The sequence below is a fragment of the Eumetopias jubatus genome, unplaced genomic scaffold (genome assembly GCF_037043125.1).
Source record: "Eumetopias jubatus isolate StellerSeaLion01/CBP00866 unplaced genomic scaffold, mEumJub1_p1.0 scaffold_1, whole genome shotgun sequence".
Lineage (NCBI taxonomy): Eukaryota > Metazoa > Chordata > Mammalia > Carnivora > Otariidae > Eumetopias > Eumetopias jubatus.
The window spans coordinates 186,022,379-186,038,929 of NW_028274807.1; the positions used below are offsets into that span (position 1 = coordinate 186,022,379).

General features: G+C 46.3%; 1 protein-coding gene across 3 annotated transcripts in view; it reads left to right on the forward strand.

Annotated features, from left to right (window-relative positions):
* The first annotated feature begins 7,451 nt into the window (after positions 1 to 7,451).
* Positions 7,452 to 16,551, forward strand: part of ADAMTS9 (ADAM metallopeptidase with thrombospondin type 1 motif 9) — a 156,351-nt gene continuing 147,251 nt past the window's right edge. For all 3 annotated transcript variants that reach the window (XM_088021881.1, XM_028110425.2, XM_028110427.2), the window contains exons 1-3: positions 7,452 to 7,566; positions 8,170 to 8,558; positions 13,889 to 14,051. In XM_088021881.1, the coding sequence (XP_087878007.1) occupies positions 7,452 to 7,566; positions 8,170 to 8,558; positions 13,889 to 14,051 (667 nt within the window). The remainder of the gene's footprint in view (positions 7,567 to 8,169; positions 8,559 to 13,888; positions 14,052 to 16,551) is intronic.

Consider the following 16,551-nt stretch of genomic DNA (forward strand, 5'->3'; position numbering starts at 1 on the left):
AGGGAAAGTAAAGCTTTTTTAAAAATGGAAATAATTTCAAAAGGACAAGGGGAGTCACAGCAAGTGTAAGTGTAGAAGAAATACACAGTCAAGGAAATATTAGCACACACATGATTTTTTTTCCTTTCCCAGTAGGAGAAAGGCTCATAACTTGGTGAAGGAGGTTAACAGGGAAAGGGGTACCAGGTTGACAGCACCCTTATCTGTCAAACTGAATCAGAAATCACTCTTCCTAACTAGCAAGTGGGTTAGAGTGAGGCCACTGATTTGAACAGAGATCGCTTACTTATGCCAGTCACTAAGCCAAGATTTTCATTGGCCAATTCATTGTCACACCATCCCTTTGAGGCAGGTAATTATGAGTACCCTGTTTTATAACCTGTTTTCAGGATATAAAAAGGATATGGAAACTGCCATAGTATTGGTCTCTTACTTGTCATGCTCATGATCCTGAAGTAGCCATCAGGGAAAGCCTAGCTCTGAAAATTCCTACTCCTGAAGAAAGGAATCATGATAAGATTCTAATTAAAGGAAGTCTTGTCTCTCATGAATAATGATACCACAAAATACAAAGATTATGTCAATTATTCCTGGGGTTTCCTTTGTATGCGTGTGTGCGCGCGCGTGCACATGTGCGCGCACGCACCGTGTTGCACGCACGCACCGTGTTGTATATTCATTAATTAAAAGCAACACTGGCTCTGAAAGCTAGAAATAATTTGGGGGCAATAGTTAACTCATTCATTTAAGAAACATTCATTAAGTGCCTGTTACATACCACCAAGGGGATACAGTGGGAGATTGATTTGCTCCTTGCCCTCACAACAACAGAAAGTGTGAAACAAAGTATGACAGGAGAATTTCAAGGCTCAGGGGGCATATAACAACCCAGGGCATCTCAAAATCCTCTAAGAATTATCAGATTCCATGACAGCATATATATATATAACCCATGTCTATGTTGAATGTGCTCTTTCACAAAATGGTGACATTGTATTTGCACACATTATATTACTTTCTGATTTGGCTCCAGTTTCCAAGTGGTTTGGACATGAGCTAGAAGTCCAGTATTTCTAAATCATTTGTAGTTATGAGTTGAACCCTAGGTCTGAAAATCTCATTCCACAAGATATCAGAGGGAATGGAACAAGGATTTGAAGCCCAAAGAGTCTCAAACAAATATTAGCAGGTATCATGTGGGGCTCCACAGCCTGGACCAGAGCAAAAGTATGGTCTTCTGGAATGACAAGTAAGCAAGGAACACCTGGTGAGTTAACAACTTTGCAGAACTGCCATGAGCTAGTCATGAGTATCTAGAGCCACCTTACAAACTGGAACTATGACTTTCAAAGTAGGCTTAAGAGAAGTTATTTAGAACTTTAGATTTCGCATTAAAAGGAAAAGTTCTTTTCTTTTTTGGGGGGGTGGGGAAGAGAGGGAGAGTATGCACATGAGGGAGAAGCAGAGGGAGAAGGAGAAAGGGAATCTTAAGCAGCCTCAATGCCCAGCACAGAGCCTGACATGGGGCTGGATCTCATGACCCTGAAACGAAATCAAGAGCCCAATGCTCAACCAGCTGAACCACCCAGGCACCCCAGAAAAAAGTTCTTAAAGGTGGTATTCATCAGTCCACGTGTAAAGGCTGAATGATCGAAAACAATTAGGTGAACAGTTTCATATTACCAGGCTGTTCTGGTTAATGGAGATCATGAGCTTGGGGGTAAAATGACCACAGTTCAAATCCCAACTCATCACACATTCTAGCTCTGTAATGCTGGGCAAATCACTTCACTTCCTGAGTCTTATTTTCATCATATGTAAAACGGGGACAGTAAAACCCAGATGGCAGGGCTGCCAATGAGGATTAATGAGCACACAGTACCAACTCAAGAGAATCTTGTGCTATCATTACTAACAGTAAAACTCATATAACTTTTGGTATACTAGTAGTATACAATTATAACTTTCTCTACATTTCCCTTTACTTGAAGTCAGTATTTGGAAGACTTTAAAAAATACAGTAGGGTCCTTCACCCATGTGGCAAGAAAAGATGACAGGTTTTCTCTCCCTCCACTATGCTAACATGGGACTGGATCAGAGAGCGCACTGCTGGAGCTCAGAGTGGGGCCACCACCCATCCCCTGCTTAGTGTTTCATCCACCGGAAACCTGTCTAACTCAGTACCTTGGCTTATCTATTCCAGAAACCACCCACTGCTAACCACTCAGGAAACTATTCACTTTAATTCTGGATTCTGGGCTTTCCCTATCATTCGGGTGTGGGTTTTCCCTTTCTGTGGAAATTGATGGCTTCACTTCAATTCTCCTTCCTGCTGTTTGCAGCGATGTTCTGCAAATAAAGTCACTTGTGATGTCATGTCTTGCATTTCCATTGGCCAGCTTATCTCTCCCTAGGGACTAATGTCAATCATCACTCCTCTGGGATACAGTTTTCGTGAAAAATCAGCCAAAGAGGTCTTCCACTTAACCTACAATAACGTTCACTTCCAGTAAAGCCTGGGAGAAGAAAATACACTAAGAATTCTTTCTCTGTTAACTCTAGGTGACCTCCAAAAGCTCTGCTTCCTTTCAAGCAAACTTTTGTGATGGGCCAGTTTACTAAAGAATCCACTTTTCTCCCCGAACTCAAATAATTCTATATTCCTATTTATAAAACTATCCTCTAAACTGCACACATATGTTTGCATAAAATAAGGAATATATTTACCATTCAGTAAATATTTGAGCACCTACTATGTACCAGATTTGTTCTAGGCGCCATGGAAAAAGTTGTGAAATATCAGTGGAATAACTAAGATGATTATCATGAAATACTCAGCATTAGAAGAGGAAGTTAGAGAGCCAAAGAAAAATTGTACATAGAAGAGAAAGTTGAGGCAATTGTCTACATGGCATTAGCCAACCTCTCCCAAACCAGACCCCTAAAAACCCAGCCATGCTTTTGATGACTCCTTTATTCATTGTATATGATAGTGATTAACAACTCAGACTAAACTGCTGAAACAGAATTTGAATCCTATTTTTCACTAATTAAGGAACCTTTGTCAAATTATCTCACCACTTTAGACCTAGCTATCCTTATGTGTAAAATGAAATTACTAATACTGCCTGCCTCATAGACATGTTATAAGAATTAAATGCTGTATATTTGTACATGGTCTGGCACATGATAAATACTCAAAACATGTTGATGATGATGATTCAGACAAAAGATGTGGACCTGAATTATTTAGATAGTTCACTCCATTGTCCTACACTATGATTTCAAACCTAAGATTTTTTAAGCCTTGTTTACAGATGTAAATTCAAAGGCAAGATAGTATGATTGAGAAAGGATGAATAGACTCTCACTGAGGATGAGACATTCAGAAACTCAGAGTCTTGGTCACGTCACAAGGTCACCAAGAGATACTTTGTATTTTCTTTCTTGTCAGCTCTTATGGAGATGACTGGGTTCTATCAGGAGCAATTTTAAAGAAGAGTAAACAGAGTTTATCTTTTAAAATCAAGTCCTAGAAAGGAAGCTAAGAGAGAGAAGACACTAAGGAGACTTCTGTCCCTACACATAATGATTTCTATACTATCAGCTTACCTTTATCAGGAGGGTTTATATTGAAAGAGAGAAATTTTGTTTAATAAAAAATATTGAAAAGTGCTATTTTTTTATCCTTTATAAACTTTATTTTTCTTATTGACATGAAATTCACATATAATAATATATTAGTTTCAGGTATACAACATAAAGCTTTGATATATGTAGATATTATGAAATGATCACCACAGTAAGTGTAGTTAATATCCATCCCTATCCATAGTTACAATTCTTTTTCTTGTGATGACTTTTAAGATATACTCTCAGCAACTTTCAAACATACAAAGCAATATTATTAACTATAGTTATTGTGCTACTGTGCTACATTACATCCCAAGACTTATTTATCTTATAACTGGAAAACTTTTTACCTTTTGACCACCTTTGCCCGTTTTTCCCACCCCCTACCCACACCTCTGGCAACCACCAATCCATTCTCTGTATCTAGGAGTTCAGTTTTTTGGAGTTTTTTTTTTTTAGATTCCACATGTAAGTGGGATCATATGGCATTTGTTTTTCTCTGTCTCACTTATTTCCCTTCACACAATGCCCTCAAGGTCCATTCACATTGCCACAAGCTTTCCTTCTTTTTTATGGCTGAATAATATTCCATTATATATGTACCACCGTTACTTCATCCATTCATCCATTGATGGACACTTAGGTTGCTTCCACGTCTTGCCTATTGGTAGTAATACTGCAGTGAGCATGGGGCTACAGATAACTTTTCAAGTTAGTGTTTTTGTGTCCTTCAGATAAATACCCAGAAGTGGAATTGCTTGATACCATGGTAATTCTATTATTAATTTTTAAAGGAACCTTCCTACTGTGTTTCTGGCTGCACCAATTTACATTCCCACCAACAGTGCACAGAGATTCCATTTTTTTCATATCCTCACCAAACTTGTTATTTCTTGTCTTTTTAGTAATGCCCATTTTAATAGGTGCGAGGTGATAACTCATTGTGGTTTTGATTTGCATTTCCCTGATGCTTAGTGATGTTGAACATCTTTTCATGTATCTGCTGGCCATCTGTATATCTTCTTTGGAACAGTATCTTTTCAGATCCTCTGACCCTTTTTTAATTGACTTTTTTGCTATTGAGTTGTATGAGCTCTTTATATACTTTGGATGTTAACCCCTTATCCGGTATATATGATTTGCAAATACTTTCTCCCATTATATAGGTTGCTTCTTTATGTTGTTGATGATGTCCTTTGCTTGCAGAAGCTTTTTAGTTTAATGTAGTCCCACTTGTTTATTTTTGCTTTTGTTGCCTTTGCTTTTGGTATCAAATCCAAAAATCATCACCAAGACCAACATCAAGGAGCTTAGCCCTGTTTTTTCTAGGAGTTTTATGATTGCAGGTCTCAACACTCATCTTTAATCCCCTTTGAGCTGATTTTTGTAGATTGTGTAAGATAAGGATCCAGTTTAATTCTTTTGTGTGTGGCTGTCTGTCCAGTTTTCCCAATATCATTTATTGAACAGATTGTCCTTTCTCCACTGTATATTCTTGGCTCTTTGCCATAAGTCAATTGACTATATATGTGGGTTTAGTCCTGGTCCCTCTACTCTGTTCCTTTCAGTTATGTATCTGTAAAAGTATTATATTTTTGAGTAATTTTACAGTAAAAGTTCTAGAATATTTTCCATCAGAATCAACTAATAGTTTGATTTTGTAATATTTTTTCCATCCCTTGCTAAGTTTGGAACTCCCAGATACTGTGATTGGGAGGAATTTTATTACATAATGAAAAGAAAGATTGTGTTTTAGAATACACGTGTTTTAGTAAATTATTTTGAAGGTTTAAGAAAAAGATCTAAATGTCATCCTTTAAAAATCTTTGCACTTTACAGGTGTTTCTGTTTTCCCATCTTTATACTGTTTATACTCATTATAAATTCCAGTAATACAGTTAGACAATGGCACCATTGGTCCATTTGGGTCAACAACTTTTTTAGGAATTACCAAGTCATTTTTCCCTCTACCAAGAGAGATATATGCATTAATATTTCAAGAGTAGAGGACACTTCTAGCATACTGCTATATGGTCCCTGGTGTTGATAGTCTTTAGTATTTCCAATCCAGAGTGCCAGCCTACTAAGTAACAGAAAACTCCAGTTCTGGGACACTTTCCTTTCTCTTGAAATTAGTGAAATTAGCACACCCCAACTTCCTTCTGAGGGCTGGTAAAGGAAAAAGTACTTTTGAACCACTCAGGATTCAACAGTTCTCCCTCGCTCTCTTCTCCCTGCTCCTCCCTCCCTCCCTTCCTCTCACTCACACACACGCTCACACACAGCCTCCCTGCTCCGGCTTGTCTAACTTCCAAATTTGCATCCCAAGGCGAGGTACGTGTAGCCTGAAGTGTGAGCTTTGAACTACTCCAAGCATCTCTCTGGCGAAAAGTAAGAAATGATTGAGAAATCCCTCCCCAGACTGCTGCTTCCCCACCCCCCGCTCGCCCCCACCCCGGCCCGGGTCCACTACCGTCCCCTAGCACTCCGCCATCACTCCCCTCTCCCCCATATCTCTAAACCCAGTCTGGGCACCCAAGTCCCCGCCCCCTCTCGCTGCCAAGAGCAGTTCTTAACCTTTTTTGGGCCGGGGACCTACAAAAAGCTATGGACCCTCTCCGGATGGGGACAGAGGTTGGGAGAAGAAAACAGCTTGACAGCTTTGCGAAATTTTCCAAAAGACTGTGGATCTGAAACGCACCCTGAACTTCCAGATTAAGAACCCAATCTCTAAAACTCTTGACTTAGGGCGATCAAATCGAGAGTGGAACTCAGATACCACATTGCGCCCCCAGTGAGAAACCGTAGGAGGGGGAAGGCGCTCCGGCACTGGGCCACTTTCACTTGTAAGAAACCAAACGAAGGGGAGAGACGGGGACAGAAATTCATAAAGGGGGAAAGAGAAGAGGGAGAGGGCTGTTATGAAGACAAGGAGACAGAAGGGAGGAAAGAGAAAAGGGAAAGGAGAAATAGGGGAAACAGGGGCACAGTGGGAGGGGAGGCGACACCGCAGTGGGAGAACCGGGACTGGGCGGCACAGAGAGGCGAGGGCGAGGAAGGGAAAAGAGAGCTTCTGAAGGAGAGCGCGAGCAGAGGGAGGAGAGGAGGAGAGGAGAGGGGTCCAGAGGCAGAAACTGAGAGCGCCGGGAAAGGGACAGAACTTTCTCTGCTCTCCCTCCCCAGGGCAGGGAGTCTCAGAAAAGCCGATCTCCACGAGGTGGCGGGGAGCGCGAGCGGCCAGCCCCGAGCTCCGGGCGCCTCTGGCCTCCGCCTCCTACAGCCCGCGGCCGGCTGCGAGACTCGCACGGGCAGCCGAGGAGGGGACTCCGTCTAGGAGGCGGTCCCCACTCGCTTCGCTTTCTCCTCCCCTCTCCTCCTGGAGGCGGGCACCCGGGGTATTTGAGCGGCGGAGGACCCGCGGCCCCCCCGCCTCCGCCCCCCAGCCCCCCATTCAAGAAGCCGCTCCGCTATCCCCCGCAGCACAGGGCGCCCGGCGCGCCTCGGAGCGCACGTTCCGCGCCTTCTCCTGCCGGCTCCCTGGACATTATGCGGCCGAGCAGCCGAGCCCCAGTCCTCCTCCTCCTCCGGCTCCTCCTGCGGCCCGAGCGGCTCAGCTCTCGGCAGGCGGCGGCGTTGCTCAGCCGAGCGCAGACGGGACCCTCGCGGCGAGACCTCAGCGACTCCTAAAGTCAAAAGTTGGCGGCGGGCGCCGGGCTCCGCGCGCTCACCGCGGCCACTGCCTCGCGTCGCCGCCGCAGCCAAGCAGGGCAGGAGGGAGGGAGGGGGTGGGAGCCACGGGGGAGGGGTGGGGAGCACCATGCAGTTTGTATCCTGGGCCACACTGCTAACGTTCCTGGTGCGGGACCTGGCCGAGATGGGGAGCCCAGACGCCGCGGCGGCCGTGCGCAAGAACAGGCTGCACCCGAGGCAAGGTAATGAGGCTCCGGCCACCGCGACCCCTCCGCCCCAGTCGCCACCTCCACAGCTTCTGCGTCCCACAGCGGGCACCCCGCAGCGGAGGCCTCTCTCCTTTTCCTAGAAAGAATTATCTCCGGCTTTAGAGCCTCTCCCTTCTTTAGGTCACTCCCAGTCAATTTCTAGAGAGAGCCGCTGTAGAACAAACTTGTCTCCTCCACCCCTCGTTGCCTGTAGTTTGATCTTTCCCCTTCCCCACCTCCATGCCCCAAACTATAGTTACTTAGTAACTGGGGGTAGCAGATAGTGGCATGTTTTATTTTACTCAGGGTATTTATCCGAATCTGAAATTATCTTATGTATTTTTGACTTGTTCACTGTCTGCTTCCGAACGGTGTATCCTGAGTCTAGCATAGTTCCTGGCCGTTCCTGGCACATAGTAGGTGCTCAGTAAATATTTGTGCATTAGCTGAGGGGGAAGGCATTGACTCAAATGGGCAAAAATAACTGTTGGAAAATAACCCGGGACAGAGCCCCCTTCACTTTAAATTAAAACTTGTGGGAAATTGGTTTGCGGTAAATGGAATTACTGGTTCATGTGTCTCTGCTTTTCCCTGCAGTGAAATTATTAGAGACCCTGAGCGAATACGAAATCGCGTCTCCCATCCGAGTGAACGCTCTCGGAGAACCCTTTTCCACGAACGTGCACTTCAAAAGAAGGCGACGGAGCATTAACGCTGCCTCTGACCCCTGGCCTGCCTTCGCTTCCTCTACCTCTTCCCAGGAGCATTACCGCCTCTCTGCCTTCGGCCAGCAATTTCTATTTAATCTCACTGCCCATGCCGGATTTATCGCTCCAAGGTTCACTGTCACCCTCCTCGGGACGCCCGGGGAGAATGAGACAAAATTTTATTCCGAGGAGGAAGCAGAACTCAAGCATTGCTTCTACAAAGGCCATGTCAATACCAAGTCGGAGCACACGGCGGTCATCAGTCTCTGCTCAGGAATGGTGAGTTGGTGTGTGCCCCCACCCTACCGCTCCCCTCCCTCCTCTTCACCCGTTTCTGGAAGGCTTAATTAATTAATTGCTCTCTAGCCTACGACCCTCACTGCGCCGAGTTTCCATCCTGGCTTTAAATATCCGCTGGAAACTCCTTTGCATCTTGAGGTTTGGCTGACAAGCCCAGTGCGTGTGCTTACTCTAGAGAAGCGCGCACGCATCCGCCCCCAGGGGGTTCGGTATGTTTCGGAGCTTTCTAGAGGCCGAACTCGGCTCCACTGCGCTTTACCCAACGCTTGTAGGCGGCTTGGAAGTCGGCTTCCAAATTCCCAGAGTTGTCCTTCCTTGCAGCAAACCCTGCTGCCCAGGAGCGGAGCAGCTGAGCGCAGGGAGGACCCGACTCCTTACTGGCGTGTCTTGGAGTCAGGGCTGTGGGCTGAGGATCCCCAGCCTCTAGTATGGGGAGTTCCTTCTGTGTGTCGTGGAGGGCGGTGCGTAATCTAGAGTCCTGGCGATTTCTCTGGGCCTTTTTTCACGCGCCAGGAACCCTGAGGCTCAACAGGATTGACAGGGAACAGGTCCATCCCAGGAACGGAAGGGTGGGCCGAGGGCTCCGGGGGCGGGGAAGAGGGCGGAGCCTGCCCCGGACGCTTCGAATAAGGGTAGAAACTGGGAGTGGGGGTGTGGCGCAGTCCGACTCTGCACCCTGCTGGCGGGGTGGCCCCAAGAAACAGAAATAGTGGGGGAAAGGCTGGAGAAGCCGCGCGCACGAGATTTCGGTACTTCTGGGTTTTCTGCCATGCATAGGGGTTCCAGAGAATCGAAACACAGATCCTACAACACACGTTTCCCTGGAGAGAGAGGGCGAGTAGGGGCGGGCTGGCCACCTCCCTGCACTGCAAAACACGCACTTAGCAAGTTTTCCGAAACGGATACCTTGACCCCCTCCTGACCTCCCCCTCCCCACTCGCTCTCTACTTGGTCCCACATGGCATCCGCTTTTTACCCCCTCCCCCCCCCCCCCCCCGCACATTTGAAGACCTGCTCTAAAGTTCTGGCCGGAGGGAAAGTGGTCCTTGACTTTCCCAAACGATGTGCGTTCCTGCCACGAGCGTGTGACGCAGAAACTTTCCCGAGTCAGGTTCTCCCAGCACAACGCAATGTGTGCACTGCGCCCTGGTGATGCGTTTACTCTTCCCCCGAGGACCCACATTCCCCCGTCACCTTCTGTAAGGGGGAGCACAGATACTTACCCGGGGCACTCGGTTGCCCCTTCCGCGTGCGCTGTTGGTGGTGGATTCAGTGTCCCCGGTCTGGAGGTCGCATCCATCTCCACCGTTCTACGGAAGGGTCCGAAGGGTCCAGTGGGGAGTGAGGCAAGCCTGAAGGCTGGGACGGGGAAGGTTTTAGCCTGCTGGGAAACGGGCATGGGGGCATGGGGATTAGCCTCTCCAGCCCCCAGCAAACCGCCCGGAGCTGTGGCTCGCTGTTGAGCTTGTTTGGGGGTGGGCGGAGACGGCAGTTTGACGCACGGGGGGCGGGGGGGGGGGGCTAAGGGGCTGCTGCAGTGAGTCATTGCTGCCCCAAGACCTAGGGCCAAAGCGCAGGAATCCTTCCAGTCTTCAAAAGGTTATGGCCAGGGTGGGCGTAAGTCAGGCACTGGACCCCAGGTCATCAGAGAGCCCCTAGATCCGAAGATTATACACCCCAATTCCAGAATCTTACGGTGGGGCAGAGACTGTACTTAAAGTTTGTAAACAACCTTTACTCCTCCTCCCTCCCCGCCTCCACACCCTGCTGAGTGGCCCCAGCAGTTGTATAAATACTTTGCTGCGCAGGACCTTGATTTCAGTTGGCAATTTTAGGTGGTAACTCACGCGTGGATCCGCAAGTGGTAGCTCTCTTAGGGAACTGAGGGGCAGGACTTCAGAAATGATTGTATAGACCGTGATAACCCCCTTCGTATTGCATTTAATTGGCAATCTGCCTCTTCCGGGAGGGAAAGGTCCAGAATACATCTTAAAGATAAGTGCACTGGGTGTTTCTATCTTCAGCGATTAATCTAGCCCCCAAACCCTCCTTCCCTTTGTCTTCCTTCTGGAATTTTTCTTTCTTCCCAGGACTTCCCATTACCATTTCTATACCAATAATATCATGACATACCTAGTGACCCACCCAGGAAATCTTTCACTCTAGAGAGTGAATCTAAAAATGCCAATCTACCCCCCCAACACACACACACACACCCTCTCCCCACCAGTTATTTTCCCTGAATTCAATCTTAGCTGTGTCTCTCACCTGGTCTGAACCAGCCCTACCCTATTTCTAGACCTCTTTTACTTCTCTGCTCGTCTCTCCTTTAGTACCGTTGTCTAAGAAATATTTCCATCTGGCTTTTCCTCCTTCCGTCTTTCCTCTCTAATCCCCGCCACACACAGCTAACAGATTAAGGATGACTAGGTGGTGCAAGATCACATTACTCCCCTGTTCACTCACCTTACCTAGTACTAGTAGCTAAGTAAGAGAACAACTACTAACCCCTTCCTCTGACAGTTGAGACCATTTATGATGTGCCTTCTCATGCCCTGCACACCCACATGCCATGCTCTTCTCTCAGGCTTTCCCTCCACCAATCCTGTGTATCAGTCAATCTGCTTCTGTTCTTTCTCTGAATTTCCCTCCCATCCCGGTCCTCCCTCATTGTCTTTGGGCCTGTGGGTTTACTTGGTCATCTCCCCCAGCATCACATGCTCCAATCCTACCCCTCTCTTAAAGTGTAATTTACATAGCTTCTTCCCCAGGAGAACTTGTCCTCAGACTGCTCTCATCTCTCCTCCTTCACAGACATTTGTCTGTACCTTTCTTATGATGCTTAGTATGCTCTCCCTTGCATTACAGTTCTTGGTACACGCAGTCTCTCCCTCTCCTTGGCAGCAGGGTCAGCATCATTTCTCTCCCATGTGGGAGCCTTGTATATTGTACTTAGTACCTATGTCGGAATAAATGGTCACTGTAACAGAGAAAAGATGACTCTTTGATCAAACATCCATCAAACCTCAAACTTGTCTTCTGTGAATCAACAACAAAATTAATTGGGCATCGTATAGATAACATTACTTGGACTCTTATTATGCATCTTGCACTACAAAATGTACTTTTTGTGTGCATTATCTCATCCCATCCAAATCCTCACAACAGCCCAATCCTCAAAACAACCCATTTTACAGATGAGGAAGGACACTGAGGCTTGGAGAGTCGGACGCTTGCTTGAGGTCTCCTAACTAGTAAGTGGCAGAGTTGGGGTTCCCACACTGTCTTTTTGACCCATGCCCCTAACCGTGGGCCAGAGACTGGATCTGTGTTCCTACAGAGACCTTTGACGTTCTTTTTTTTTAAAAAAGGTACTGGACTAAAATCAGGATACCTGAGTTCTAGATTCAGTACTGGCACCATTCAGCTGCTTCTGTATCACTGAAGAGGGACTTTGGACAAGTCACTTCCTCCCTTTGGGCCTTAGTTTCCCCTTTTGCTAATTAAAGGTGCCAGATCACCACCAGAGGAGCTGCCAGGTTCTTGCCAGTGTTTCTGGCCTTTCTCTGGTAGATTTCACGTGTGATAAGCTTCCTGCTCTGTGCTCAGAGAACACCAGAGCTGTATATTTAAAACAGAGAGAGGTGCCTGCGCAAGAATAAATGGGTTAAACCACTTCTTCTCTGGGGAAACCAGCTATTCTTAGTCTGACGACACCAGAGCTGTCCTCCCTTTAAGCCAGCGGCTCATGAATCACGTGGAAGCCTTTTTTAAAAATATAGATTCTAGACCTCACCCCTGGAAATTCCAGGTCTGCAGGTATGGGGTAATGCCACAAATCTCATTTTTTTAAGTCCCCAGGCAATTTTGAAGTTTAGATAGGTTTGGAAACCCCAGTGTCTCAGCCTCGTGCTTCCCAAACTTTATTGTGCATGAGAATACCTTGGAGTGCTCATTAAGGTTCCAGCTCCAGCGGCCCTACCCCCAGAGATTTTGATTCAGTAGATAAAATTTAGCGTGGAGCGTGATTATTTGAATTTCTAACAAACTCCTAGGTGTTGCTGATACTACTGCTGGTGTTCAAGGACAGTCACATCCATTGTGTCTAAGGGAAGGTAGAAGCGCTCTGCTTTTTTTACAGCCCCATTGAGGAGCTTGATTTCTTCCTTTCAAGACTGCCCACTGCATGGCATGGGCAACTTTTTAGTGCTCTTGGATGTGTGGTTTGGGTGGTTCAACCCTGAGGCATCATTTACCTTTTGCATAACTTGTGGGTGTGTGGGAAGGGCAGAAGGAGTTACCCATTTCAGGATGCTCACACACATTCTGTCCTGGTGGTTAGAGGCTAACACAGCAACACAGAAAGCCACTGAGGTGTTCTAATCCCTTACAAAGTGTCACTTTGCTAAGCACTTTCCAAGCATTATCTCATTTAGTCTGCACAGTAAGCCTTTACATTAAGTACTTTTGTCCCCAGTTGACAAACAAGGAAGTCAAAGCTCAGAGCAGTTAAGGAACTTGCCCAAGGTGGGTGGGTAAGTGCCAGGGCTGGGACTGGACCCTAGGGCAGCCCGATTCCAAGCCTTGTACCATTTCACTCCCTATTGCAAAGGGAAGGGGTGTGCAGAGACTCATTTTTCAGTGTCACAGGTGGGACCACCTGGAGTGCCTGTGGTCAGTCTATGCTTTCTGAATTTGAATTAATGTTAAGGCTTCCATGGGTCAGCTTTCCCCTCTGGAGGTCACACTAGTCCCTCAGTTTCCAGGCTATCTTCAAATGCAGAAACACTCTATTGGAACAGCCTGTGAAAGTGAGTATGATTGGGACACCTGGGTGGCTCAGTCGTTAAGCGTCTGCCTTCGGCTTAGGTCATGATCCCAGGGTCCTGGGATCGAGCCCTGCATCAGGCTCCCTGCTCTTCGGGAAGCCTGCTTCTCCCTCTCCCACTCCCCCTGCTTGTGTTCCCTCTCTCGCTGTGTCTCTCTCTGTCAAATAAATAAATAAAATCTTTTTTTAAAAAAAGAAAGTGAATATGATTAGAATTTGGACACCAAGGAAGGATTTCTTAGAGACAGATTTGCATAGCAGGTACAATAAACTAGAGTCAAATCAAGGAGAAGGTACTGACTTGACGGAGTGAAAATAAACCACTTCTCCGAATAGGTGGGCAGCGAGTTCAGTTTCAGCAGCCCTCATGGGGAAGGGCTTGGGGGAAATGCTGCCCTCTCTCCTTGGCAATGTTCCATTTTTTTCCCCTCCCTGCGGTTGAGTTCTGTGAAATCAACCTTTCATCTCTCTTCATTTGCAGCTGGGCACATTCCGGTCCCAAGATGGGGATTATTTTATTGAACCACTACTGTCCATTGACGAGCAAGAGGATGCAGAGGAACAGAACAAACCGCACATCGTCTATCGGCACAGCCCCCTGCACAGAGGGCCCTCAACGGGAAGGCGTGCATGTGACACCTCAGGTATTTCCTTCCCGCTCAAGCAGAGCCCCCAGCTCTGTGAGATGGGTCAGTGGCAATACTACAAAGATATACCTCTTTCACATGCTGCCAAGTGCTACCGTTTACATTGTCTTTTACTCAGTCTTCAAGCGAGGTAGGTATTCCCCATGGCACAGATGTGGAAGCTACAGAGAGGTGTAGTAACTTGTCCAAGGTTGCACAGCTAAGAACCAACAAAGCCCCGAAAAGAGCTCATCTGACTCCAGGCTCACTGTGGGCAAAGCTGCCTCTTGTTGAAGTTGCAAATTTTTTTGGATTTAGCTTTCGTAGTGTCTTCCGGCTCTCACAGCCCTATCCTCAGTCAGCAATGGCTTGTTCCCTGGGTGTCTTGGTGTTTTCTATTCATTTGGGGTTTTTTTGTTTTGTTTTGTTTTTTTGTTTTATACCATGTAGGGTTATGAAAAAGTGAAAAAGTCTCATAAATGGAACTCAAAAAAATTTCTTTGTGTTCATTGGGGTTTTTCCTATCAACATCAGTTTTAGCTGTTGTTCTAGGGCTTCAGGAAATAGCAGAATAGAAGTTGTGGATTGTGCTGTCACGTTTCAGTCAAAGGCGTCTGTGCCCACCCCTGGCTTTCCTTCCATGCTGGACACATTCCTTGAGGCTTTGTGCTGACACGTCTGGCCATTGTCAGGGCTACGTCATTCTGGGCCCCTCCGAAAGCTTATGCTTGTGTACGTTTCTCAGTCTACAGCCTTGAGGCAACCTTCCACTGTCTTTGAAGCCTGGTTACTTTCTCGCTCATGATGGCTTGACACTAGAAATTGTCCCTCAATTTGGTCCTGTTTTAGGATGTTTGTTAGAATACTCTTCTTTTTTTTTTTATTCTTAAACTTTCTGTTTCTAAAACTTTGTACTTCTCCCTAGTCGGTAATTTTAAACGTTGCTTCTCCGAATTAGATAACTTTTGAGGGTCTTTCTGGCATCTCCAAATAAGACCCTCATTCCAAACCAGCAGAGGGTTTCCTAAAATGCTTCCCAAATGATCACTTGTTTCATCTTATATCTGTATCAGGCTCTCCCTCTGTGACAGACTGTGGTATCCTATTTGCTCCTGGAATTATTTCTGAATAAGGAAAGATGACATTGGCTGCTTATAATCTGGAACAGTCAGATCAGAGGGTATAGCATTGTAGCCCATCTAGCGCTGAGTTCCTCCTCCCAGGACTAAATGGAATATAACTGAAATATGATGTCAGTTAGACTCACTAAAGAGCCAGGGGGGTGAGATCGGGAGGCAGGGGGAGCAGTGTACTCAGAAACCATAGTCCCAGGGGCTGGCAGGGCGCCAAGCCTGCCAGCTACCAGTCAGTGTGATGGCAAGATGTGTACCCCATTTTTTTGGACCATGCTAGTGAGAACATTGTCCTTTCCTTCTTGACTTCCCAAATCTGAATTAGCAAATGTTTATTTTATATATGTGGGTAAACCTACATATAGCATGTGATAGAAAGGAAACATGTGATTGCTCCCCTTCTATCTTATTAATATATATTCGGAAGATACTCCAGTAGTGTGTTCATAGGTCAATTTATTGAACTACAGCACTTTGTGATAATCTTCTGCCCTAAAGTGGTAGCAAACCAACATGTTTTTTTTAAAACTGCCATTCATTAAGGTCCTACTCTATACTGGCAAAGTGCAAAGCACCTTACCTACAGGACTTTACGGAATCCTTACCACAACCCTGTGGGGCGGGTACCATTCTTAGCCCCATTGAACCTAGCAGGGGAGCAGAGATGAAGCAACTTGCTCCAGACCTCCCAGCTACTCCCTAAACAGCCCATGTTTGTCTTATCCCATGATCCATTTTCTCTGTGCAGGTGTGATGTGTATGTGTGTGTGTGCGTTGGGTGTGACAGAGAAGGAGAGAGAAGTCTTACTTAATGCTCTCATTCAAAAAGTCCTTAAAGTTCATTCTTTTTTTTAATCAATTACCTAAGTCAATCAACATTTGATTTCCTGGGCTAGAGGGCGAGTCATTGTCAAGTCCTGTTAAAAACACAAAGAAGAGGGACTCTGAAAAGATGAAGATGGAGGACAACAGAAGATGGCTTAATTTTTCAAAAAAGTTATTTGGGTTCTAGTCCTTCTTGGTACTGGGGCCTTTATGTGCCACTGTCAAAGTCACTCGTGCCAACTCTCAGTTTTCCTTCGGGTGTGCCCTTGCCAGTGACCAGTATGGCTGCCCTTCCGTCACCCCATGTGATGAATCAGGAGCCTGGCAGTCTTGATTGGCTCTTCCAAAGGTTGCTGCTGGACTCTGCCACTCTGGTTTCTCTCTTCCAGCTGCTTCTGCACCCCTTCTTTGAATACAGATGCAGGAGGCTCAGAACAGTTGGAAAGAACTTTGGAATATGGCACAATTCACCAGCAGCCATTACAGGGACGGACCAGCAGGTCATGGAAACATCCGAAACCAGGTAGCCTGTGCACAGGGAGTGAAAGTAGGTGGGGCGG